The following is a 25890-nucleotide window of genomic DNA, read 5'->3' as shown; positions in this document are numbered from 1 at the left end:
CATCCCCTTTCCTTCCCGAACACTGCCAAAACGTCCCCTCCCGCGCCCTAAGGCTCCGGCTCTCACCCCCCCCCGCCTCGGTGCTTCCCGCGGCCGGGCAGCCCCTCCTCTCCCCGCCTGCCGCCCGCCCGTCTGCTCGGCAGCCCGCCCCGGCCCCGCCTCTGCAGCCGCAGCCGCCGCTGGGTCCGGGCCTGGGGAGGTGGCGGACCGGGGGGGCCTCGCCGGGGCGGGCGCTGGAGCCATGCTCGGCAAGGACTACATGCTGGCCATCGTCCTCGTCAACTGCGACGGTCAGCCGCGCCGGCGGGCGGGGCCGCGCTCCGGGGGCCGGGGCCGGGGCTGGGGGCCGGGGCCGGTGCGGGTCGGGGTCGGGGTCGGGGGCCAGGGCCGGGCCGGGCCGCTGCCGGTGCCCCCGCGCTGGAGCGGCGGCCGCACCCCGGCGCTGTCCGCGGTGCTGAACGGGGCCCGCGGCGGCCCGGCGCGCGCCACCACCCCGCCCCTCCCAAGGTCGCGGGGGCAACCCCACCCTCCCGTCCCCACCCTCCCGCGGGTCGGGGGTCCCACGGGGCGCGGGAGGCGGCGTGGTGGACCACCGCACAGCGTGGTCCCGGTAGATAAGCATCCACGAGGGGTGTGCCGAGCCCTGCGGATTTTGGGCTGCATTCCCAGGAGTAGAGCTTGCTGCTGTGCTGCACCACGGGCTCGTTTCCATGACCTCTCCAGGGCTTGGGGTGCAGGGAGGAGGGGGTTAATCTACCCCTCCTAGCTGGAACTCTCCAAGGGTGCTTTCCTCTTCCCTGACCCCAGGGGGGTCTGCTCTCAATCCCTTTCCCCAGCCAAGCTGGGAAGAAGCTGGTCTCGGGGATCCTGGGGTGTTGGCAGAGGGCTGGCGACTGCATGCTGGCAGGGGGAGCTCTGGGCTGGAGGTCTTGGCCCTGCCTGGGCACCCCTGCAGGATGCCTCTCCTGGCAGGCTCAGGCTGCCTGTACTCTCTGTGCCCCTGCCAGGTTCACCCCATCCCTCCGGGTGCCAATGAGGCAGCTGCCTGCATTGCTCACTTGCCTGGGGTCCACCACTACCACAGCCTCTCTGGCATCATGCCAAGCCTTCCCTCACCATGCTTCTCTCCTGGGCCATGTGCCCAGCCATGCACCCAGAGGCCACTGCACTACCCTTTCACTGCTGGGTGAAGCTGTTCATTTCTCAGGGCACCCTGCAGCTGGGGGACATTCCCCTCCCTTGCCTCACACCTTCCCTCTGCACAGACAACCTCTGGAGTGACCAGAGCCTGGAGACAGACCCTGACCTCCCCCCAGGCTGGAGGAAAATCCATGACTCTCTGGGCACCTACTACTGGCATGTGCCAACTGGCACAACGCAGTGGCAGCACCCTGCACGCACCACTGGCCCAGGAGGGCGCCTGGAGGCTGATGGAGAGGAGGCACTCCAGGGAATGGTAGGGGATGTAGGTGGGGGGGGGTGGGGTGTGCGTGTGTGTGTTGCTGGTGTTGGATCCTGCCCCCAGCAGGAGCCTGCTGAAAGACCCTCTGGGCATCGCTGGTCCAGCATCCCCTTGGAGCAGACCTGTCTCTGTCAGCCCAAAGTCCTGCTCAGCCCATTCCTGGCCAGGGTTAAGCCCCTTGAAAGGCTACAGCAGGCCCCATGTTGGCCTTATTCTGGCTATATGGGATGCCCACGAGCTGAGGTGCCGCTGTCCTGGAAGGGAGGGCTCCTATCTGGTGCCTCCTGACAGCCTCTCTTTCTGCCTTCACCCCTTCCCTCTTCTCTCCCAGGAATGTCAGGCCCCCACGGTGAAGCACTCGGCAAAGGACAGGCCCATTCCCAGCCCCATGGCCTCGCTGTCCCGGAGGTAGGGCTGCCCATGCTCTCTGCTGGCTTGTGGGACACCACTGACCCTTGACCACTGCTGGGTGCTGGGTTCTGGTGCCCCCCCATCAGAGAAGTCACACACATTGGAGCCAGCAGGACCACACTGGTCACCTCCATGGGATGCTTTCCAGCTGGTGGCATGGGGTCTGCCAGTGCCAGGGCATCCTGGAGCTTCCCTGGGTGCCCCAGGTCTGTGCTGCTGAGCAGGAGCCATCCCCTCACCACCCCATCCCTCCACAGGACCTCACTGCCCTGGCACGGTGATGACTTCCAGCACAGCACAGAGCCCGGCTCCAAGGTACCACACCCAGGGGCTTCACTGCGGCATTGTGGGCTGGAGCAGGCAGAAGAGGGGGTAGGCAGCAGCTGACAGGGACAGGGATGGGAGCAAGAGCAAGGGTGACCACGATGGCACAATGAGGGGTGCTGGATGGGGGTGGCTGTGCTGGCGAGTCACTGAAGCCCCATGTGTCTCTGCTCAGTGCTTTGCTGTGCGCTCACTGGGCTGGGTGGAGATCCCTGAGGAGGACCTGACACCTGGCAAGAGCAGCATCGCCGTCAACAACTGCATCCAGCAGCTCTCCAACAGCAAGGGCCAGGGTTCTGCAGAGAACCAGGGTGAGGTGAGAGCCTGGGATGGTGCTGCCAGGCAGGGTCCCACCCTGGGGCCGCTGCTGCTGAGGCTGGCTGTCCCCATCATCGGGACTGTGCCTGGGTGGGGACAGGGACCAACGCCAGTGGCAGAGTCAACTCTCTCTCCATAGGGCATCCATGTGGTGGAGCAGGTGGTTCTGACAGGGCCGTCCCTTGGGGAAGGTGCCAGGGGTGCCTGGGTAGGCTATCCCCACACATGGGAATGGTACCTGGGAAGGACTGTGGGGTTGAACAGGGCTGTTGCCACACTTTGGGCTGAGTAGGCTGGGGGGATGGAGGTGTCCCTTCATGTGGGCTGAGTGCTGGGGATGCCCAGGCTGTCTGCCAGGCTGAGGGAGCCGCTGACCCTCTGCAGGGTCAGGACCTTCTGATGATCCTGAAGAAGGACACCATGAGCCTGGTGGACCCCCTCGACCACAGCCTCATCCACCACCAGCCCATCCTTAACATCCGTGTCTGGGGTGTTGGCTGCAACAATGGCAGGTGCCAGGGGCTGCGGCAGAGCCAGGGACTGGGGGACGGCTCTGCCCGCTGGTGGGGGAAGGCACCCCAGCAGTAACCTGTCCCTTCTCCTCCCACCCTGACTGCCACTGCGGCCACAGGGACAGGTAAGGGGGCACAGGGCTGGGGGTGGTGGTGGTGGGGGGGGGGGCTGCCTCTGCCAGGGTCTCACTGGCTTGCTTGTGGCCTTGCAGAGACTTTGCCTTTGTGGCCAGTGACAAGGACACCTGCATCCTCAAGTGTCACGTCTTCCACTGCAACGTGCCTGCCAAGGGCATCGCCAAGGCCCTGCATGAGATGTGCTCCAAGGTGGGATGCAGGGGCCCTGGCAGGTGTGAGCATGGCCTGGGGGTCTCAGGGGTGAGGGGAGGCACCGGGACCCCCATGTCTTGCAGATCATGGCTGAGCGAGCTGTAGCAAGCAGCGGGCTGCTGCATGCTACCACACTGGAGCCTGTTTCCACTGAAGACCTGCCACTGCAAGGTACCATTCCCCTGGCACTGCCAGCTGCTCTCTGCCCACAGTCCGCCCTTGGGCAGTGGGATGCCTAATGGCCAGAGCCCTTCAGCCTGTCCAGCTGTGTCCCCAGGGTCCTTGGGGACCGGAGGGACACAGGAGGGTCCCCCCCACCTCTCCTGTCCTGGCAGTGGATATCCTGGAAGCAGTGAGGCAGTCAATGCAGACCTACGAGGCATTGTACATCGGCAGCCTGCCCGTGCCCAGGGCCATGGGTAAGTGCCGCTGGCCCTGCTGCAGCTGGGGGATGCCTGAGAACCCCCTGTGATGGGGTGGCTGAGCAGCCATGCCCTGGTGCCGGACAGTCCCTGCCTGTGGGCCTGGCTGGCAGCACCCTGCCTGCACTGTGCCCGCAGCTGGGGCAGGGGGCCGATGGGATGGGGTCTCCTGCTCCCCAGGGATGGATGTGCTGAATGAGGCCATCGAGAAGCTGACGAGGGGCCCCGGGCGGGAGTGCTGGAAGCCCTCCCTCATCCGTGTGTCCGACACAGCCATGAGGGTGCACCCTGCGCAGGTGGGGAGGAGGATGGGAGGCTCCGGCTGAAGCAGGCACCCTGCTGCCACCAGGGTGGAACAAGCAACCCCCATGGGGGGCCTAGCCTCCCAGCAAAGGGGACCTGGTGGCAGTGGCAGGGCTGCCCGAAGTGTGGCCAGGGGTTGATGGGCCCACGGGTCCCTGCAGGAGGACGAGGAGGCAGCACACATCTGGGAGTGCCAGGTGCGGTATGTGACCTTCCTGGGTGTGGGCCGGGATGCCCACACCTTCGCACTCATCGTGGACACAGGGCAACGCTTCCAGTGTGCGGCTTTCTGGTGTGAGCCCGATGCCGGCACCATCTCAGAGGCGGTGCAGGCAGCCTGCATGGTGAGCGGGAGTGGGGCATCCCCCAATCCTCTCAGCTTCCCAGCCCTCCGGGGAGACCTGGAGAAGGAGGCAAAGGCTGGGGATGGGGGAAGGCAAAGCTGGGGGCCTGGGTGGGATGCCCAACCCTGGGGAGGGCAGCAGGGGCAGGAGGGAGTTAACCCCACGGTGTCATGTCTAACCCACAGCCATGCTGTGGTGGGTTGTGTCCAACCCCACAGTGATGCTGTGTTTTGCCCCACCCCATGGCCAGACCATGTTGTGTCTGACCCCATAGGCACGCCATGTTGTGTCCGATGCCACGCTGTCATGCTGTGTCCACTGTAATGCCATCTTGCATCCCACCCCATCACCACACCGTGTTGAATGTGACCCCGCAGCCACACTGTGTTGTGTCCCACCCCATGGCCACACCATGATGCGTCCAACCCCACAGTGATGTCACCTTGTGTCTGAGCCCACAGCTACACCATGTTGTGTCCAACCCCATGGTGATGCCATGTCGTGTCCCACCCCACGGCCATGCCACGTTGTGAGTGACCCCCATGGTGATGCCATGCTCTTCCCCCACTCCATGGCCACGCTCTCTCCCTCATGTCCCCGCAGGTGCAGTACCAGAAGTGCCTGGTGGCCGCTGCACCGGGGGCTAAGGTGAAGGGTGCGACAGGCCGGGGCCGGGCCGGGCCGGCAGCCTCAGGGGACGCTGCCAGCGGGCAGCCAAAGGCAAGCGGGGGCAGCGGAGGGGCGGCTGGGGCCGGTGACCGCAAGCGAGGCCTCTTCTCCTTCCTGGAGGCCTTCCGCCTCAGGCGAGCCCTCCTCCACACCCCATAGGGGGCCGGGGCGGGGGCCGGGGGCGGGGCCGGAGGCCCTGGCCCCCGGCCCCCGCCCCGGCCCCCGTCTCCCCAGCGGGGTGGGGACGCGGGAAGCCCCGCCCCTCCCCGCCCCGCCTCGCCCCATCGGACGGAAGGGGCGGGGCAGGGCGTGACGTGGAGGGATGGCGGAGCTGTACGTGAAGCCGGGTGAGTAGGAGCGGGTCGTGGGGGGGGTGAACTTCCGGTCCAGCGGCGGGGGGGGGCCGTGGCGGTGTAGGGGCTCGGGGGGGCCGTGTTTGGGTGTGGGGAGTCCCGGAAGGACGTGTCCCGGTGTGTGGGGAGGTCCTGTGTCTGGGAGGGGGTTGCCCGGGAGGTGCCAGGTCCCGGTGTGGGGAGCCCCGGGGAAGCCGTATCCGGGGCGGGGTGGAGCCCTGCGGGTCTTTGCCCGATGTGCAGCCCGGGGGGCGCCGTGCCTCGGGAGGGGGGCCCCGTCCCGCTGTTGGGGGAGCGCCGCAGGTGCCGTGTCCCAGTGGGGGGAGCCTTGGAGGGGGGTCCCATGTCCGGGTGAGGGGGGCCGGGAGGCCGTGTCTGATGCGGGGAACCCCGAGAAGGCTGTGTCTGGGGAAGGGGAGCCCCATCTTGTCTCAGGAGCGTGGGATCCCGTGTCCGGGGGTGTCCCCTTGGTCCCCCATAGAGTCTCACCATGCCCTTTGCTGCCGCAGGGAATCAGGAGCGTGGCTGGAACGACCCCCCCCAGTTCTCCTACGGGCTGCAGGCGCAGGCCAGGGGTCCCAGGCAAACTCCGTTCACCCGCCGGGCCCCTCCTCCGCCTGCGGGGCCCCCCCCAGGTCAGCACCCATGAAACCCCTGACCCACCCTCCTTCATCCCTGCCCAGCTGGGGGCCGCTCCAGGGGAGCCAGGGCCCAGTGCAGTGCCTGGGCTGGTGGTGCCACAGGGGCCTCTCCCTTGTGGGTCCGGGTCCCTCTTCCTGTTTGGATCCGGTGGGAATTGCAGCTTGGCCTGGGCGTTGGGTTTGGCTCCCCCTGCTCTATCGTGGTGGCTGTGGGGGAATGGAGCTGATGGTACCTGCCCTTGCTGCCAGCCCTGGGGGTGCAGAGGCTGGACAATGCTGGCACAGCAGTGCTAGCACTGTGCAGGTAGAGGGTCAGCATGGGCAGGGGGCCTGCAACACCCCCATTCCTGCTGGGCCTGTTTGGTGGTGACAGGTGTGCAGCTCCCAGCACCCAGCTATCATCCCTGCAGCTGGGGCTGGGCTGACAGGGCTCTGTGCTGGTGCCTCTTCCCTGCAGGTGCTCCTTCAGACCTGGCCAGTGCCCCTGCTACCTCCACAGCACTGCCCCCCCGAGCACTGGGGCCACCCCCTCTTGGGCCTATCAGCCCTGCCCCACAGGCAGAGAGCAGGAGGCCAAGCACTGTGGTGTGCCCGGAGGAGTGCGGCGTGCCCGCCGACACGGTCCTTGCCCCGCTGAAGGAGGCCCTCGATGCCTGCCGCCCCACGGTGCAGGTGAGGCCTGGCCCCTTCCTCCACCTCTGCCCCACGCTCTGCAGGGGCACAGGAGGGGCAGCAGCCACAGGGTGCCTGTTCCCAAGATGTCTGTGGGGTGAGAAGAGCCACCCCTGCCCTGGGGGCTCCCCAGAGCTGGTGGGGGTCAGGTCCCCCCTCCAGCTCAGCTCTGCTTCCAGAAACAAGTGTGCAACGACATCGGGCGGCGGCTGACAGTTCTAGGGGATATGTGGGCTCAGGGAAAGCTGTCGGCCCCAGTGAGGAAGAGAATGAGCCTCCTGGTGCAAGGTGAGTGGCCAACGCCAGGCCATCAGGCAGGGGGCACCCATGGGAAGGCTGATCCCACACCACCGATGGGTTCCCCTTTCCTGGCAGAGCTCCAGCAACAGCACTGGGATGCAGCTGATGAGATCCACCGCTCACTCATGGTGGACCACGTGAACGAAGTGAGCCAGTGGCTGGTGGGTGTCAAGCGCCTGATCGCTGAGACAAGGAGCCTGCCTGCTGCAGAGCTGGCTGCAGTGATGGATGGCAACACTGACACCAGGCCTGGCCAGGAGAATCCCTGATGCCAGGGACTAGGCTGCAGACTGAGCAGGGCAGCCCACCCAGGGCCACTAGCAGAAGAAGGGCCTCTGCTCCCTGAGGGGGTGTGGGCACCTCCTCTGCCTCCCAGTTGTCACCCAGGAAAAGGGTATTTTAGTCATTGTGACATTTTAGTGGTGATTCGCTATATGATGTTTAATAAACAGCACTAACCTGCTCCTGGCTACCGGCTGCCCTGGGGTTCTGGCATGGGACAGCTCCTGGTTCTCTCCCAGAAGCAGCGGGAGAGAGGACTGCTGGGTGAGGCCACAGCAGCTTCAGGCTTGGGCAAGGGGATCTTGCCCTGGCAGGGTGGGTCCCAGCCCAGAAGACATGAAGAGAAGGAATGCCCCTGGCAGCAGCCCCAGGTCACGTGGGCAGCAATGCATTTCCCTGCTTGCACCAGTTGGCAAAGCCTGGCCCCCTCTGGCCTTGCCTTCAGCAGTAAGGGGGAGGACCCAGAGCAGCAGGCACATGGCCCAGCTCTTCTGCAGGAGGAGACAGCCCCTGAGGAGTTCTAGGCTGGCTGGAGAGGCTGACCTACTGCCAGTCCAGAGCAGCCTGGCACAGACAGGGTTTGTGCTGCAGCTACAGCCCATGCTCCCATCTGGGCTCCTGCCTGTTCTAGCACAGCTTAGACCCAAGTTTGGGACCCGAGAGACATGGGTAGCCTCAGGGACGGGGAGATCCAGGGAGAAACATCACAGTGCTAGTGATACCTACTAGGTCAGATAAGCCCAAGCAGACTGCACTGTGCTGCTCCCTCCCACACAGGAAGGCCTCATCAGCTGCCCCACCCACAACTAGGACAGGCTGCATGTGGCACCAAGCCTGGGAGCAGACCCTGAGGGCCTGCGTTCACCACCCCCAGCCTGTAGGGTCTCCAGTGCAGGAGGGAGAGATCCTCTGCACTCTCAAAGGGCTCCTGGTGCTGCTCAGCTCCTCTTAGCTCCCTTCCCCAGGGCTCTGAGGACCCAGCTGAGCCCCAACACAGAGATGCACCAGGCCAGCACAGGGGTTTCATGGTGTTTATTGATCAAGCATGAGCTCCTAGGCAATTGCACCAGCCACTTGTGCTAGAGCCTGAGGTGTCACACATCCATCCCCAGCATCAGAGAGGGCTGCAGCCTGGTCACGGTGCCAGCACCTCCACGAGGCCCAGGAACAGGCCCAGCCATGGCCTGGAGACAGGGAGCTGGAAACTCAGATGTCCATCTCAAACTGGTCTTGATCTGCAAGGGTACGGAGGAATACAGGGCCAGGATTAGGATGGGGCTGGCTTGGGAGAAATGTGCAGGCAAAAGGGGCAAAGGAGCTGGAACCGGGGCTGAGCCAGGATCTCCCCGTGTTCTTGCGGCCAGGCAGGAGCCTCATGCTCCAGGCAGTGTGTAGGCAGGGACTGCATGCCTGGGCTGCTCACCTGGCATGGCTTCTTCATTCTCATTCTGCTCCTTGAGCTCCTCCAGCTTGACGAGACTGGACTGGGCCAGGGATGTGACACCGGGGATCTGGGGCAGGCAGCAGGGAAGGGTCCTGGCCACGGGTGAATTCTTGCACTCCAGCAGGAACTTGCGGTCGTAGATGATGCGGGTACCTGCCAAAAGCAGGGGGCTGTCAGGTACTGCTGGCCCCTGGCCACCCCCAACTCCAAGCACCATGGCCTGAGCCCAGAGCAGGGGGTGGGACCCAGCGCTTGGCCACAGGGAACACAGCTGGTTCTACAGCCACTGTGGGATTTTCCACATGGCAGACTGTGACACCCGTCCTGCCCAGCAGCTCTTCCCCACATTGTTCCTTCCCTTGAGGCTCCTGGAGCTCTGCCAGGGAACAGTGCAGGAGGGTCCAGCCTTGACACGGGTGCCCCATGGCAGCTGACACCGCAGCCACCCCTGTGCTGCCTGAAGGCAGGACCAGCCCTGGGGCACTCAGCACACAGCTCAAGCCAGGTAGCAGGCAGGTCCCCAGCACACCCTGCCCAGAGGTGGCTGGCTCAGGGGTGTCTCCCTGCAGCTATCAAACAGTGAAGGCTGGGTGCCCCCAGGTTGGCACCATGAGGACGTGTCCTGGGGACCCATTCCCATCAGCTCAGCCAGCGAGCCACCCTGCTGTGCCCTGCACAAGGACAACATGCTGAGTTTGATGGGACACCTCCTCCAATGTACCAGCCTGCTGGGTGTACAGCCCCAGAGCAGTGCCCACCCAGGGCATGCATTGCCTCCCCCCATGTCCCGAGCACCTGCCAGCAATCCCCAAGGTCATGCCAGCCTGCATGCCATGTCTACTGCCCTGCACCTGGTCCAGGCCTGCCTTCCCCTGCCCAGCTGTCCCTGCAGCCGAGCACCATTTCCCTGCCAGGCTCTGGCAGCGAGCACAGCCCAGGGTGGCAGGGAGCAGAGCTCCTGCACAGGCCAGGCCCTTCCTGGCACCACAAACATGGTTACGCAACCTGCACCTGCTGTGGCCCTGCCAGCACTGGGCTGGGCTTCCCAGCCCCAGATAAACTTACCAGAGGCACACAATGGAGCTAGCACCCACAGCGTGGGCACCTGCACCTCAACAGAAACATGCCCAGCTCAGGGACAGGGCACACACTACTCTGAGGACAGACAGCAAAGAAAAGGACCTGCTTGACAGCTGAACCAGGGGCTTTGGTGGGGGGTTAGAAGTGGGGCAAGAGGACTGGGCTAGGGTACCCCTGGAGGGAGCCATGCCACCCAGTGCCTTCCCCCAGGGCTGGTGAACTTGGGTGGGAGCAGACTTGCGCTAGCCCCCTGCGCCTGCCCCAGCTGCAGCCAGCCATGCCCGGGCATGACCTACCCCTGAGGACCAGCATTGCATCCACCACCCCAGAGGCACTGCCAGAAGCCTGCTCCTCAGCAGTGCGAGCACCAGGCACTGCCTCTGCCTGCTCACCCCGGTACCATGGGGCAGTGATGGCCCTAACTTCTACCAGTACCTTCCTACAAAGCTTTGGGGTTCCCTTTTCCACTCCAGCTCTGGGCTGCCGGGGAAGCCACCACCCCATGGGCCTGCCTGGATTTGGTGCCCAGAGCAGGTACCCATGCCCCTAAGGGCCAAGCTGCAAGGTGGAGAGCCCAGGAGAAGAGCTACTCAGGGAGGAGCTGCCTAAATTAGGCAGGGATGAGGTGGCTGAGGCCACTGTTCTTTTCAGGGGACAACCCCATCCCTGTGCTGGGTCTTACCCCGCGCCCCCTAGCACAGTGGAGTAGACAGTGCCACCGGGTGTGGAGCTGTAGCCCTCTGGGATGAGAAGACTGTAGCTCTCTGGGATGGGGCAGGCAGAGATGGCTGGAGGCCACATGGGTGGGGAGGGGCCTTAGCCCCCCCCCCCCCCAGCCCTTCCCTGCAACTCACCCCAAGAGCAAACACCTGTTGCACTACAATACTATTTGTTTTCAATATAATTACTGTTAACACAAGTGTTTCTCCTTTGGCATTTGCACTATCAGGTGTGCAGCAGCAGTTCATTGTTTTTTGCATTTCTTCCTCAAATACTCAGAAAAATACCCGAATATATCATCCAGTAGCATTTCTGAGGTTTATTTGCCTACAGTACTTGAATACTGTTTGTGCACTTTAGGTTTTCAGTACTCCTTCCTCATGCTTTTCCTGAGGAAAGTCTGCTGCTGCATGTAAGGATTTGTCTGGAGAAGGTGGAGAAGTCTCCATCTGGTCTGAGAGACCACTGAAAGTGGTCCATTAGATTGGACACTATGTGCACTGCAGTTACCTGCTGGAGGAATGGACTGAATATTCAGTGTAGTTACTGCATTGCCACTGAGCAAAAGCAGAAATAAGCATGGTCCAAGTGCAGAAAGTGGAGAACTTCTGCACCTGGGAAAAGAATGAACATTCATCTTAAGCAGGATGCAAAAATCCTTTTCTTCATGGAAAGGACTTGAGAAGCTCTTACCAGATGTAAAGGGTTACAAGAAGCTTAGAATTGAATATATTATGTTTTTCTCTAGTGGGAAGTGGTCCATGCTTTCCTAAGATCTGCTTCTAGGCAGCTGGTCACAGCGAGTCAGGTGAAGAAACCCTGCATTTACCTACAAGCTACCTATTTACCTTCTGCAAACTAAGGTGCCATCAGTTGCCATGTTGTCAACTCAGCCCTTACTTATTTCCAGCCCCTGAACAAAACCTGATGTCTCAGGCAACCCACTTGGAAAAAGAGTGTAGAAGCAGCAGAACTAATTCCAGAAGCAAAAAAAAAAAAGCATAATTGTGCTAACACACACACAAAAAAAAAAAGGCTAACAACTGGCAGGGGGAAGGACTCAGCAGACCTCATATCGCAGACAACCATGGATCAAAACCCTCCCCCAAACCCTGACTGCATCCACGTCCTAATTACGTGACATTGAAAAGATCCATCACTGGGCATGGCAGCAGCTATTGATGACAACAGCATACAGCCTCTTCCAAAATTCTCACACACAACCTATAAATACTGTTTGCCTTTTATTGAATATTCAGGTAAATATTTCACATTAATAAAGGCTACGTAAAGTAGAGCAACTATATGACATGAAATTTACTCAGCTTTTCCTTTTAAATATGTAAACAATTATACATGTATTTACCACCCTAAAAGGCTGAAATAATGTAATCAGCTAGCGCTCTGCTGCATACAAGGAACATTCAGTAGTGTTTAGCCAAAAGCACTAGTTTCACCTGATTTTTAAGTTCAAAATGGCTAAACTAACTGGACAACAGAATCAGTTTGTATAGGTAAATCAATTTGTTCGTATACAATGGGCAATCAAGTTTCAATTGTTACAGCCAACAGAAAATTGCTTAGTTAGGCACATTAAAAAATCCTCAGGGTTCTTCAAGATCATAAAGATTCCCAAACAAGGCTAGAAAAGGATAGACACTCCCCGCCGCCCCCCCTTTATATCAGTTGACGTACTTGAGATGCATGTTTCCAATGTGAGGTGCCCAGGTGCCAGGCCAAATCTACAGCAAGAAATAAAAAGACAAGTCTATTATGAAAACAAAAACAGGTTCCTTTAACAAAGCGTTTAACCACTAGAGGGCAAGCTTAAGGCTTCTCCTTAACATACAACCACACTGTCCAAAGGCTGGGAGCCACCTTCAGCTTTGGCCAAGGTTTGACTGACAACCTGCAAGATGCAGAGTATGGATATAAACCCTCTCATTTATAACAAAGTCAGTTACCTGGCTGAACAGTCTTGAGATACTGCTTATTTTACCTGAAAGGGTTGGTACAGACAGCGCCATATATTTTTTTATAAAACACACATACACTGTAGGGGAAAAGTCATGCAAACAATCTAAATTCTAGTATCAAAGAACTGAAAAAAATGTCACCTATCCAAAAATGAAGAAAACCAAAACAAAGCACAACACCATAAAAGCCCTAGGTAAGCAAAGGTGGAAAAAGGCAGCCACACTACCTGCTGAGCATCAGTACATTCTGTTGAGTTCTGAACAACTTTGATCATGGGATTCCAGGCGGGATCTGGAGTATGGAGTCCATTAAAGAGGGGGCCTCCCGGGCCATCTGCTAGCTGAGGGTGCGAGGGTATTAGAGTGCCACCGTACATGGAGATTGGTAGGCCCTGAGGGAACAAGAGAAAGCACTGTCGGTGAAGGCAGTGGTTGTGAAGCATGACCGTAGTACCACATTTGCCAAGATGACAGAAGCAGTTCACACCCATACATAACATTCACCTACTGGCAAATATCTCAGCAATGCAAGGAAACAGGGCATCGCTGCACACCTAGGCAGAGTATAGAACATGGTGACTCTTCAGAGCTTGGGATTCAAGTCAGTTTACTCATTTTCCTGAAATTATACCTCGCCGGCATGCAGCAGCCTCTGCACAGCACTTTCAGATGACCCCATAAAGCCAGACACAGCAGCTGTACAAAGTGATCCCAGTGCTCCCTCCTCTCACCTCTGCAGCACGTGATAACCTTGGTGCATATGGGCTGCACTTCAGCAAAGCCCGTATACAGCTTGAGCCTACAAGACTGAGTTGAAGATTTTCTATAAATTACTAAGGGCCATCTAAATTGCAGCATTTTGCAATTATGAGATTTCTTTCCCATGCTTGAATGATTCCTGCTCTGCAATTTAGAAGATACCAAGAGCACATGCTACAGCTACTTCTGAAACATGCTGCTGTTGAGCACATCATCCTGGACATTCCTCCAGTGGTGGCTGAGCTGACTATGGCTTGGCTACATCCGTCTGCCTAACTGCTAACTTTCCAGTGTTAACATACAAGGCACAGACTTACAAGTGGTCCTCTCATCCTGCTGTTTCCTTCAGAAAGGCATGTAGTATTCACAGGCATGATTTGTACTGAAAGCATTAAGGAAATCTTTACTCAGCCTCAAGAGCTGAGCAAGGCTTATGTAACATTTCTGAGTGACTAAGCCTCTGAGAAATGAAATACTAGAAAGCAATGGAGCCATTCAGCTACTTGACAAAAGAACATCTGCAATCTACCAATTCTGGTTTTGTTTAAATGTGCCACCAGGCTTGGGCACCTTTTCTAGTCAGTACTGGAATGAAATGAAGTTCAGGACTAGGTGCAGCAAGCAGTGGTAGAAGAGGCACACACGTACAGTGTAGACAGGCAGTACAGGAGATATAACAAAGTCCTTTGTCATTTTATAGACTAAATCCAACCCTCTGTAACTTACTTTAGAAAAATCCACAAAACTATTTGGCATAGGTTGGTGGAAAATATTTGAGGGAGCCACTATTCCAGAATCATCTCTCTCCATTGGCTGATGCTGAGAAAACGTGCCTGGGTCTGACAGCTGCTGATGCATCGGATGATTTCCCATGACAGGCTGAGACCAACCTGACAAGCCTTCTGGAAAGGAGGAGATTGAAAATGGCTGATTACAATTCATTGAAGATACTCTGGAGTAGAATTCAGCAGCTGCACACACCTACATACATCTAAAGGCTCCCTGAAAACACACAGACACAGAGCTATCTTAGGGCTCTGCTCTGAGCAAAGGCAGACCTTCCACAGCCTACGCAAAAGCAGGAAGATACCTGCAGTTTTTAGGCTAATAACCCATTACAGGCAAAGCAAACATACAAGTCTTATCTGTAGCATCAAGGCCCCTCACAGAGAAGCTGCAGCAGGCAACACTATATAAGGCTGGCTACAAGCACACACACTTTCTTTCCCTCTGTCGTAGTTTAGCCCCAGCCAGCAACTAAGCACAATGCAGCCGCTCGCTCACTCCCCCTACCCCGATGGGATGGGGGAGAGAATCGGAGGAGTAAGAGTGAGAAACACTCCTGGGTTGAGATAAGAACAGTTTAATAATTGAAATAAAGTAAAATAGTAATGATAATAATAACAATATAATAATGATAATAACAATAATATACAAAGCAAGTGATGCACAATGCAATTGCTCACCACCCGCCGACCGATACCCAGACAGTTCCCAAGCAGCAATCGCTGCTCCCCAGCCAGCCAGCCAGCCACCCCCCCCCCCCCCCACTTTATATACTGAGCATGACATCATATGGTATGGAATAGCCCTTTGGTCAGTTTGGATCAACTATTCTGGCTGTGCCCCCTCTCAGTTTCTTGTGTACCTGGCAGAGCATGGGAAGCTGAAAAGTCCTTGACTAGCATAAGCAGTACTTAGCAACCATTAAAAACATCAGGGTGTTATCAACATTCTTCTCCTACTAAATCCAAAACACAGCACTATGCCTACTACTAGGAAGAAAATTAACTCTATCCCAGCCGAAACCAGGACACCCTCCACCTCCCACCTCCTCTCATGTACCACAGGAGCACAGAAAAAAGTTACACTTATGACAGGGGCAAAAATAGGGAAAGAAGAGAGAATGGTGAGGCCAGGGAAGATTGGCCAGGCACGTGCCATCTACATGTACATTCATCTTGATCCTCCAGACAAATGTGGAGATAATGGGGACTACTAGTAACTGCAAGTTTCAGGCATCCACAGCAGAACAGCTAAGATCCAGTAAACCTCCAAGTATTGCCTGTGAGCACATACAAGCTTTTCTTGAAAACACACAGCAATGCTGAGACACTAAGTTAATCAAAGCATGGAGGGCTTCACTGAAAAAATGTAACAAATACAGAACTATTAAAACATTTGTCTTTAAAGTTACCAATGGAAACAATTTACACCTCAAATGCTGCAGCTCTTCCTTTTCACAAGGACCTCAAGATATCAGGAAACTGAACGTAAAACTTCAGCTGTTTCAAAGTCATTCTTTTGAAACTGGGGCTGCCTGGAACAGAAGTTACCCCATACTATTCAAGAGTCATGAGGAGATCAATGCAAAAATCAGCATCCACAACTATTTGTTTCTGGATGCATTAACTGCACCACAACTAACATTTTAAAATTTTAATGAAAAGCAAGGTAGAAACTTGGACAGACACAGTTGTCCTTTTAGGCCAAGGGTCAGACTTGGAAATGGACCCCCATTTCCAAGATAAAAGTTGTTTACTTTTTAAATTCTGTATCATTCAATAGACTTAATATGAAATTTCTGAACTGTTCTCAGGGTTTACAAGTATACACTGACAGAAAAATCTAGGTTGGGTGAGAACCACCTGCATTAGGAGAGAAAAACACAGCGCCTCCATGGATATGCACTCTCCCACCACTGATACCAGTTTTCCCTTCAGGATATACTACACAAAAATTATTACAAACTATGGAACTTATTCCTCCACCCCAACTTTCTTTTCAAATGTAGTACTTCTGAAAGGCCCTAGAAGTTTCTTTAGGCTACCCCAGGCTGTACAACAGACTTACCAGATACACTGTTAACTCCAAAGGACCAAATACCGCTATGACCGACAGGAGCTGTGAAGTTGGTTCCTAAGGGTGTAGGAGTGACAGATCCTCCCTGTCGAATTCTAGCAAGCCTTTCTGTCCCGATGGGAGGGGGTACCTTTCGATCTTGATTGGCATTACCCATTTTTGGCTGGCCCAAGTTTGAAGGTGCAGAAGCAGCTGAAAGGGGTGAAGATGATCCTGAGGAAACTGATGGAATAGGAGATTCACCTGCTGAAAAGAGTATTTCTCTTGCTTAATTACACACAAAGCACACAAGCTAGAGAGAATAAATGCTACCTGTTCTATCCCCACAATGTTACCTTGAAGCAAATGATAAAAAGGTTTTAAAGGCTTTTTTGGCAAGCATTCTTCAAGTCTTTCACTGAAATTCTGTTTAGAGTTTATTTTAACTCTAAAATCAACATTATAACACAAATGCTTTCAGCCATCAGAATCATGCGATATTCTCATGACATAGCAGTACATCTAGATTAATTACAAGAAAGAATAAGAAACATGGAAGAGTTTCAGGAAGAGGTGTAAACATCAGCCGAAATACTATAAATATCTAAACAGCCTGGTTTTGGTATCTACCACTTCCAGCAGAAGAGAAATTAGACAGCTTCCCAAAGCCACACGTGTAACATAAGAGTGTAAGTCCCACCAACTTCAGAAGTGTCACTGACTCTTCTTGAGAAATCCAACTTCCTTTGAGCACTCATTTAAACATTTTGGTTCTTAAGCTCAGAGTGGCAATGAAGTTCATGCAGTGACATGAAAAGCCTCTTCCCTTAAGATTCTGAATCAAAGACCCACATTTTCTATAAAGCTACTTCCATGTTCTTCCCATTAGGAGGAAAACCCACTGTTACCTTGGATGATGCTTAAAGATTTTGGAACATTTTAAGTAACATGAAGTAATTCCAGAATCCCAATTAAAAAAAAAAAAAAAAAAGAAAAAAAGGCAATTATAACTTCAAACCATGGCAAACATGACATTTTCACCTAATATTACACTCATACTATTTAGAGGGGAATCTTTAGCTTGCTATAATCACCTTCACTCCCCCACAGCTTCATGCCGTCTCCTCTCCAAGCCTACAATGACTGATTCTTTTGCCCAAATATGCCTTTAGTAACACTACCAGAACTAGTGGCATTTTACATGGGGAAAAAACCACAAAACAGTACAGCTTGGGATTTGCACGCCATCCTCACAGCTGCTAAAAGCAATTGGAAAGCATTTTGTACATCACTGGGTAATTTCCCCTCAAGTTACAAATCTACTAAAGACAATAGCTATGAATTTATAGTTAACTAAGACAGACCCATGAAGTTCCTACATGAATTTGTTGCGCTTGTCCAAGGATGTGGTGAAAAATGCTGTCTGTTAAAGCTGGGAGTCCCAACAGGCGCTGGCCCTTGAAGGTAAACCCGTGCTCCTTGTATGTTTGCTGAAAAGCCTGTCAAAGGACCTGAAGAAGAAGTTGTAGAGCTGTTGGATGGATCTAGAGAGGGTAAGCCTGAAATAAACATAAATTTGATTAAATATGTCTCTTTGGGAACCTGCTTCAAAGCACCAGAGAGAGCTAGTGCTCCAAATATAATTAAAGCATCTCATCACTTTTGGGGGTATCCACACATGGTAAGTTCGTTTTACAGGTGCATGATTCTCCCTTAGAAACCAACAGAAAGTATTTCTGTGTGCTCCCTGTCCTGGCCTGAAGTTTTAACAAAAACAGCCATCCCTTTGGTCACTGAAAGGAAATGATCTTAGCAGGGAGGGCAAAGGAAGAAAGCTGGGAGTGGCAAGGATCTTTGCTTAAAAAAAAGCCACGCAAGTCAAACAGGGATACAGGGCTCTGTGAAAGTCCCAGGGGAATCCAGCACCAGGAAGGTAGTTCACTGCAGTACGGTTTTTGCCATCCTATAGGTACATTGACATATAGAGGTCAGAGCATTTCAAGAGAAACAGGGCTGGCGATGCACAGCACAACAGGTGAGGGGGCTGCTTTCTACAGGGATGTATGAGAGGAAGGGAGAGATGGAGAGAAAGTTCACAGTCCTATGAAAATTATTAGCAAGGGGGAATTACATTTTTTTAATACACCAAAGCTTTTAAGTACTTTTCCACAATGTTGTAAAAGCTCTTATCACACATTATTACCTGAAAGCAGAAATGGGCATGGCCATATGTTCACCTGAGTTTTGGGTTTAGTTTCAAGGGCCTATTAAACAAGACTAGTTTCAAAACCATTTAAACATTTGAAAATGACCACAACCAGGACCAGCCAATATTGCTGCAGAGCAAGGTTGAAGGTTGTACCTACTTACACCACAGCAGTCTGCAAACAGCACAGGTGACAGGCAATACAGGTCACAGACTAGAGGTGCACCTTTCATGGCCTGGATATTTTCCTGAAAGCCAGGTCTTTTTCGCCCAATATTATCAAACAAGTCAACCTGATTTACTGCTTCCAGAAGTGCCAGATCCAACTGGCTCACATTGACAGAAATGAGTCACTGGATTGGAAGGAGGTATTTTTCTCACTTGCTCTACCCCAAAGGTTCAAAAAGAGAAGAGAAATAAATCATCACCACCAACAGAACATGGGGTGCTCAGAGGAGGGAACCTGAGCGTGGGAGGACAATCTTTCAGGGTTTGTCACAGCACAAAGTGCAAGGCTCCATGGCTATGAGGAGGATGCTAATGCCTGTGGCAGGCTGCCTGTAAATGCAGTTTGATTGATCTGTGTTTGTCTAGAGCTGCAGACTGGCCTCCAGCACGGAGCCTAGCCATAAGCAGATTGCAGCACCTCCAGCTGAGGGCCCTCCTTGTGCATCTGCCATGGAGCTACCAATGAGACACTCTTGTTAACCCTCCATCCACAAAAGTCAACTCAAAAGTAGTCAAAAGGCCCCTATGGTGACCAATTCCACCACACATCAAAAACAAGTTTCCAGCTGGCTGACAAACCACCAAAGATTCTGAGTCCTTGCCCCTGCAGAAGGCGTAACAGAGCTGCTGCCACCCATGGGGACTGCTGGTTTCCTAAACAGAGAACAAGGCAGAGATTATGATGAAAAAAAGTAGCTCTTCTGCAGAACAGAGATGCCCAGCTGTGCCTTTTGAAGGCTTGGTAAGATGGGTACATAGCATTCAAAGTGCAATGATGTACAGCCAAGACCATCTCAGCACTGCTGTTATTTTCTACAGGTTGAAGGAAGTGTGACAGCCAGAGATGCACAAATTCAACAGAGTAGTCAGTTTTCAGGTTGTAAAGAACACTTTTTATCATTATCTTGCCTTTCATAAAAGTAGATTAAGAAAACCTTTGGTCAATATTAAAAATGGCTTCTGTGAACAGTGACTTACAGAGTCCTGATTTCAGTAATGAGTTTCCTATTTATGTTCTTACCAACAAAATCAGGTCTTGTAATACTAAAACCTTTTGCAATACCATACTCTGCAGTTATTGGTCCATGAATTCAAACTCTTCATCATGCTCTGAAAGCATAACTGAGCTTTCAAGACTGGTGTATCAATCTCACACAAACTCTGCTCAAAATTCAGTTTATCAAAGCCCCCAGGCACTTCTGCAGAAACTGGTAACTGCAAGGACTACCTCCACCTTTAGAGAAACAGCCGCAACACTTGGTCACTCCGTGTAAAACAGGGAGCCCAGCCATTTCATGCAGCTTCATATTCATGTGCTGCTTCCTAAGCTGGCATATTTCAAGTTTATGATACCTTTTAATGCCACATGAGGAAGGTCTCAAACCCCTTCTTAAAATGCAGAGGAAAGAAGTAACAAATAGACTTCTTTTGGTCTTCTCCACAGCCTCCCCAGATGGTTGGGCTAAGTCTGCCCTCAATCTGTAAGCTGCTAGGACAAGAGATCTAAAGACATAAGTGAAACAAAAGGCCATTTCCAGAACAGATCCACAGCTGGTGAGGCACATGTGTCTGTGCCTCAGAGGAATTGGTGAATCAGAGAAAAACTCAAGCTGCAACTGAGCTACCCATGAATAGGAAAAGCAGAGTACCCAAACTCCACCTTGAGGTTGACAACTTGTTAAAAAAAGCTGGTTTAGTGCACAATCAAATTATATTAAATCTCCACCAAATCAGCTTAGAGGTGATCACCAAGAGATGTTGATTTGTGGTAAAAAGTTGCCGCAGCCCAACTGTGCAAGACAGGCACAAAAGAAAACCTCTGCTCCATCACATGTAGAGTCACAGTTGAGACTAGAAGATTGGTGTCCACCTGCTTTGAGGGCCATTACCACTCCCTCTCATCACACAAAAGCGTACTGAATTGCCAGGCAAGGCCCAGACTGCTCCTTGTCCATTGCACTGCTGTTGGCCAAAGCATAAGCCAGCAGTGACTGGCCCTTTTCCCCCTTCTCAAAATCTCATGAAGCCTGCCACTGAACCCTATGGAAACAGTCAAGGTAGTCGCCAGTTCAACCCACCTTGAAGGCTGAGTGGAAAGGTCTGTTCCCCTGGGAAGAGCCAGTGAATGAGATGGGTGGACAGACCGCAAGACAACACTTATGCTCCAAGGGAAAGCATCAGAGAGGTCCCTCAGCCTACCATCCCCACTCCTTTCCTCACTATCACACCCTCAAAACACCCCATTCTCCCCAGGCTCCCTTAACCCCTCCGCCTCCTCCTGTGCAACAGACAATTTAGATTCTAAAACAAAGGCAATCAAAAGCAGTATTAAGTAGAATGATATTAAAGGAAACAACTAAGGACCTGACTAACCAGTCATCTCCTGCCAGGCAAAATTTTTAGCAGCACATCTACCTATTTGCAGTTTTTCTTCACTTTGCAATATCCTAATCAAATTCCAGCTCAGAAAAAATGTGTTCTGTCCAAGTACTTTTGTGCTTCAGTTGAGAAGAACGTCACACTTGAGAAGACCGTCACTCCCCAAAGTCAACCACGTGAGCTCTCCTTAGGTATCTACCCAACCTTCCTAACTCAGGGAAGAAACAGATTTGGACTACCTTTTAAATACTTACAGTCATTTAAGGATATATAAAGGACAAAGAAATTTTTCCCAATAACAAACAGATGACCTTAGCATAAGGGAACAGCAAAATTTTGCTGCTATGGGAAGTACCAGTCAGCCGTCTTTGTATATGCATCATCAGAAAAATCAGCAGATCCCATTTGCCATAAGTTTCCTTCCCCAGGGGTTATTCCAGCAACTGCCATCTCCCAGTTTAGAGCACTGCAGAGAAAAAGCTGAGCCAATGTAAAGTGTTTCTGGAGTCTGCTGAGGAGGGTCTGGCAATTCTCTTATTAGCAACCTACCTGATGAACAAGGTCCAGTTAATTTATCTTCCACAGCCTTAGTTACATATGGTTCTGCTCCCTGCGCTGGGACTGGACATGGCAGAAGAGCTCTAGATATTCACTCACTCTGCAGAGCTATACAGCCCAAATTAAACTATTAAGAAAGCTACAGTAATAGTAAACATCTCAGTTCTGTGGTTAGAGCTAGTCAGAGAGAAGTCTTCTGGTTTTCAGAAGTCCTGCACATTTGTAAATCAACCGAGAGGAATAGGAATGCTGGAAATCATCTCTCCTCACCACCACGTCTTCCAAATGCCCCCTTCCTCTTTAGTCTGAAAGTCAAACTACTTGACTTGTCCCAGTCCAGCATTCAAGTCCCGAAGCATTAGCCAAAATATCTAACATACACTGCGGGGGTAAAGACAACTTCAAAGCAAGGCTCTCTAGCTACCCAGCTTCAAGGCACCATAAAGCCATTATGGCAAGAATGAAAGGGAGAACAGAGGGGCACAGACTAGATCTCTTGAGGGTCCCTTCCAGCCAAATGGGTGCAGCCGGCTGCCTGCAACGTAGTTTGAACACTAAGATGATAATAATCCTTTAGACAGAGCACAGCAAGGGCAGGGAGCCCACTGTAAGTGTTCCTAACCCATTTCAAATAAATGCAGATAAACTTGAACTGCTATACTTAACAGCAGAAGGATGCTATACTTAAGAGCAGGACAGTAACTTCCTAATAAAACACACCATGCAGTAGCACACCAATTTCCCAAAGCACAACACAAGCTTATTAAAACCCTAGAGCCATATCAAGAGACAAAAAGTACACAGAGTTTACCCTCACTGAGTCAAACTGAAGTTTCAGGTAAAATACTGAACAACTGCATGCAGTCACTCCTGCAGCTGGAACCTGTCAAGACCCCTGGCCACGCTTTTTCAGGTTTCATATCACCCAACCCTATGTTTCATTCCAACCCCAAAGTTAAAATCAATGCTACTTTGAACTCTACAACCAGGTGGGAGCATTCCTATGTCTTACAGAGGACAAGCAATGCAACGTTTGCAATGTTCCCAACACCCAACATCCTAGAAGAGCTGAAGAAAAGAGGACAAAATTCATTATCAACATTTTAAAGAGCACTTGGAAAAAATAGGCCATCCTCATTACATTAGTATTCTCTAACTGTTGTTTGTAAACTACTTCTCAATCAGTTTGAGATGATCAAAGTGTAATGGTTAGAGAAAGAATTCTGTCCAGTGCGTGATCTTAATGACTTACCTACAGGACTAGTTGAAACCCGTTGGGAAGGTGGCCTGAAACCAGGAGCCTTGGAGCTGTCAGGATGCACATTTTCCATGTGTCCTAGCACAGAGTTATTCAGAAAGGTAGACTGAACAGTGAAAGATGGGTCAGCTGCTGCTCGGGTAGAGAGTGGACAGTCTCCCCATCCTTGGTTAGCTGGCACCTGGTTGCTATCAAAAAGACTACTAAAGTGATTGAAGAGTGTTGCTGGCCCAAAGGTAGGAGGCAATGATTTATTTGCTGGGTTAATGTGCATCTGAGAACCGTTCATAACGTTCATTGCTGATGAAAGCTGCACTGCAGCAGGTGGACCTTGAGAAGGTGTTAAAGGAACTTGATTTGTAACAAAAATAGACTGAGGATCTTGATGGAGGTTTGCATTTGGTACCACTGAATAGAAAGAACCTCTGGACTGCATCCTGTGAGTAACTCGAGGTGCTGGTACAGCTACTTGAGGTAAGTTACTGTTGTCCTGATTATCTGCAACAACTGACCTGGGTGATGTTAAGCTTAAAGGAGCAGTTTCTGAGCTGGATGAAAAAGGCATCGACATGGAAGGATTGATCTCTGACATGCTGGTTGGCAGTATTTCATCTTGGACATTACTTAGCGGTGCAGGGCTGCTTGACGGGCGAGTTTCAGTGACTCCCGAGTTGCTGCTACCTGATATACTGCAGCTACTTCCAACCGAAGATGGTGCGCACACATTTGCGGCAGGCTGGTCTGGTGTTGGCACCTTCTCTTTGGGCACTGAGACAGCCGAGAAAGCGTCCGCTTTAAGTGCAGAATGCTGTGTTTGTGGAGCATTAGATGGCAGAAATGCTGTGGGCACTTGCCCATTGTTTGGGGGGGCAGAGGAAGCTGAAGGCAGAGTGCTACAGGTGCTCGTCACAGTTGAGATTGCTGTTGCTGCAGCACTCGTCTTGGGAACACAGGCAAACAACTGCTTTCTGACTGAAGAGGGAGTCCGATTACTGGTTACACACAGCGGCTGGGTGGAAGCAGCTACAGAAGAGACAGTAATGGGACAGCTAGAAGTAGCTAATCCAGGAGACTCCGTCTGTAAAATATTTCCATTCTGACTACCTACACGACTCGAACTATTATGCTTTGGAGAGCTGTTTGTGCTGCCAGGGTTAACTGGTCTCACTGGGAATGGTCCCCAAGTGTTCGGTGAAGGTGAAAAAGTTCCTCCAAACTGGGCCATAGGTAAGCGAGGGTGACGGATCTGTTGCATAGTTTGGGCAGCCAACAAGGCAAAATGAGGGTGAGAATAAGCTAGAGGAAGAGATACCGGAAAAGATGAGCGCACATTCGCTGGGACATTCTTGTTTAATTTGTTAGTAGTCTGGAAAGTAGATAGTGTTGATGACTGCGATGTGACTAGGGACGGTGCTCCAAGAGGAAAGGAGTTCTTGTTTGAAGCAGTCGCAGTGCTGACTCCAGATGAAAAGTTTGTGTGGATTGATTTGGTACTTGAAGCAGGTGTTCTTATGTGAGTTTTAGGAATCAAGTCTTCCAGTTCCTTGGCAGGATCTTGAATAAGGGCATTGATGAGTTGCACTGCGTATCGTGTTGACTCTGTACCACCCCTAGATTAAATACAAGCTTATTTATCTTTTGTAAAAGGAAACCCCACTTTGTGCAACATTCCATAGAGTCAATTTTATACTGATCTGCAAGTCTATTGCATGTTTACTCCAATAAGTTATTTCTTGACTTTTGCATATCTTAAGGATTATCTTTGAAGAAGCAGACCATCAGCATATCTTGGCAGCAGTAATAGATGTTCTATTCTAGTACCAAGAAGCTAAATATGCCCTGTCTTAAAAAGCAATCAAACTTCTTAATAAATGACGTTGTGGACTAACTCAAGACTTTCATTTCTAGATACTGTACCTTATAGTGATCATTCTCTCTCCGTTCTTATCTTTTTGCTTATCAACGTCAATATGGGCACCAGTGACATCTTGAATTGCTGTGATGTTGCACCCACCTCTTCCCATTATTCTAGATACGACAGAAGCTGGGACAGATAATTTCTTTGACCTATATCACAAAGATCACAAATCTGTGAAATGTATTCAAACTTTAAAGGCATGCAAAAATCCCTTGCTGTCTGACAGGTGGCTGAAGCAATTCTTAAGTTTCAGGGCAGCAAGTGGTTTTCTGCTGGTATTTTCTTCACCCTTTGGAACCTCTCTAGAACTCCCCCACTCAAATTATTCATCATCCTACATAACTGACAAGGGTTCTCCAGAAGCATTAATTCCACCACTGCTGTAACACAGATGTATGCGCCTCACACTGCTTCAGACACACTTTTGGATTTTATCTTGTGTACCTTCAAAGTGAGACAAATCTTTAGTTTATCAATCTAAATTTACATAAATAGTGCTGCTTCAAATGTAAAAGCCCATGGCTTCACTACTTTGATCATTTATAGCAAGGGTTTATAGCAGGAAGGTGGTTTTCCAGTGTTTCCCTATTGATCAGCTCTGTAACACCACTTGCATTCACCACCCTTTTAGTATCCACCTCTCTCTGAGCTGGAGGTCTGAAAGTTTACTGGTGACACTATACAACAGTGTATGGCAGATAGTTAAATTCTGCGGTTCTATGATTTAAGGAGCTGCGTGAAGCCACTGTGAAGGCAGCACACGTTTTCAGAAGCAGGCTCACTGTCGGGCCACAACATTGTAACCCATGTGTTCAGCGAAATAAGTCAATTTAGGATTTTTCTAATTCATATGGTATTGGTGGGTCAGTGCAGGCATACAGTACTGCGACGTCTTTGAACATGAGCTATGCTTGCATCCAGACCCTAGCCAAGGTCCCTTTGGGCCACCATTGTCTCCAGACTTTGAAGGCTGGACCTTTCAAGCCCATACATTGCTTTCAAGCTTGCCAGTGATACGCAATAGTTTAACACTGAATAATTAGAGGGGATTCAAAGGGGTTTCAGAAACCACTGTGATCACAGTGCAGGTGACTCCTAACACCATACAGATCACCCCCTGACAAGGCTTCCAGCTTCACCTACAGCTATTCCAGTCTTGGAAACTTTTTAAGTAACTTGA

The 25890-nt window shown here is 52.1% G+C and overlaps 3 protein-coding genes across 3 annotated transcripts in view; 2 read left to right on the top strand and 1 right to left on the bottom strand.

Annotated features, from left to right (window-relative positions):
- Positions 1-241: 241 nt before the first annotated feature.
- APBB3 (amyloid beta precursor protein binding family B member 3) lies at positions 242-5254 on the top strand. Its single transcript, XM_075715411.1, has 13 exons — positions 242-290; positions 1266-1456; positions 1794-1870; positions 2131-2188; positions 2373-2513; positions 2900-3027; positions 3147-3152; positions 3240-3354; positions 3441-3528; positions 3693-3776; positions 3960-4075; positions 4247-4426; positions 5030-5254. Exons 1-13 carry the CDS (start codon positions 242-244, stop codon positions 5252-5254), a joined length of 1458 nt encoding a protein of 485 aa, XP_075571526.1.
- Positions 5255-5417: 163 nt separating this feature from the next.
- SRA1 (steroid receptor RNA activator 1) lies at positions 5418-7330 on the top strand. Its single transcript, XM_075715764.1, has 5 exons — positions 5418-5442; positions 5958-6083; positions 6547-6761; positions 6941-7049; positions 7137-7330. The coding sequence occupies exons 1-5, from the start codon at positions 5418-5420 to the stop codon at positions 7328-7330; spliced, it is 669 nt and encodes a 222-aa protein (XP_075571879.1).
- Positions 7331-12269: 4939 nt separating this feature from the next.
- ANKHD1 (ankyrin repeat and KH domain containing 1) overlaps positions 12270-25890 on the bottom strand; it is a 117697-nt gene continuing 104076 nt past the window's right edge. The window contains exons 28-34 of the mRNA XM_075715769.1: positions 24710-24859; positions 22787-24402; positions 17543-17722; positions 16176-16430; positions 14049-14224; positions 12791-12955; positions 12270-12329 (exon numbers count right to left, since the gene is read on the bottom strand). Coding sequence (XP_075571884.1) covers positions 12270-12329; positions 12791-12955; positions 14049-14224; positions 16176-16430; positions 17543-17722; positions 22787-24402; positions 24710-24859 — 2602 coding nt within the window. The remainder of the gene's footprint in view (positions 12330-12790; positions 12956-14048; positions 14225-16175; positions 16431-17542; positions 17723-22786; positions 24403-24709; positions 24860-25890) is intronic.

Source organism: Pelecanus crispus, chromosome 8 (assembly GCF_030463565.1).
Source record: "Pelecanus crispus isolate bPelCri1 chromosome 8, bPelCri1.pri, whole genome shotgun sequence".
Lineage (NCBI taxonomy): Eukaryota > Metazoa > Chordata > Aves > Pelecaniformes > Pelecanidae > Pelecanus > Pelecanus crispus.
This window is presented reverse-complemented; position numbering and strand designations above follow the sequence as displayed.

Bases quoted from the DNA above. Each gene is read 5' to 3' on its own strand.
- APBB3 (XM_075715411.1), top strand. From the start codon at position 242: ATGCTCGGCAAGGACTACATGCTGGCCATCGTCCTCGTCAACTGCGAC. The intron at 1,457-1,793 runs GTAGGGGATGTA...CTTCTCTCCCAG, and splicing joins AGGAGGCACTCCAGGGAATG to GAATGTCAGGCCCCCACGGT. The intron at 2,189-2,372 runs GTACCACACCCA...GTCTCTGCTCAG, and splicing joins GCACAGAGCCCGGCTCCAAG to TGCTTTGCTGTGCGCTCACT.
- SRA1 (XM_075715764.1), top strand. From the start codon at position 5,418: ATGGCGGAGCTGTACGTGAAGCCGG. The intron at 6,084-6,546 runs GTCAGCACCCAT...TCTTCCCTGCAG, and splicing joins GCCTGCGGGGCCCCCCCCAG to GTGCTCCTTCAGACCTGGCC. The intron at 7,050-7,136 runs GTGAGTGGCCAA...CTTTCCTGGCAG, and splicing joins AATGAGCCTCCTGGTGCAAG to AGCTCCAGCAACAGCACTGG.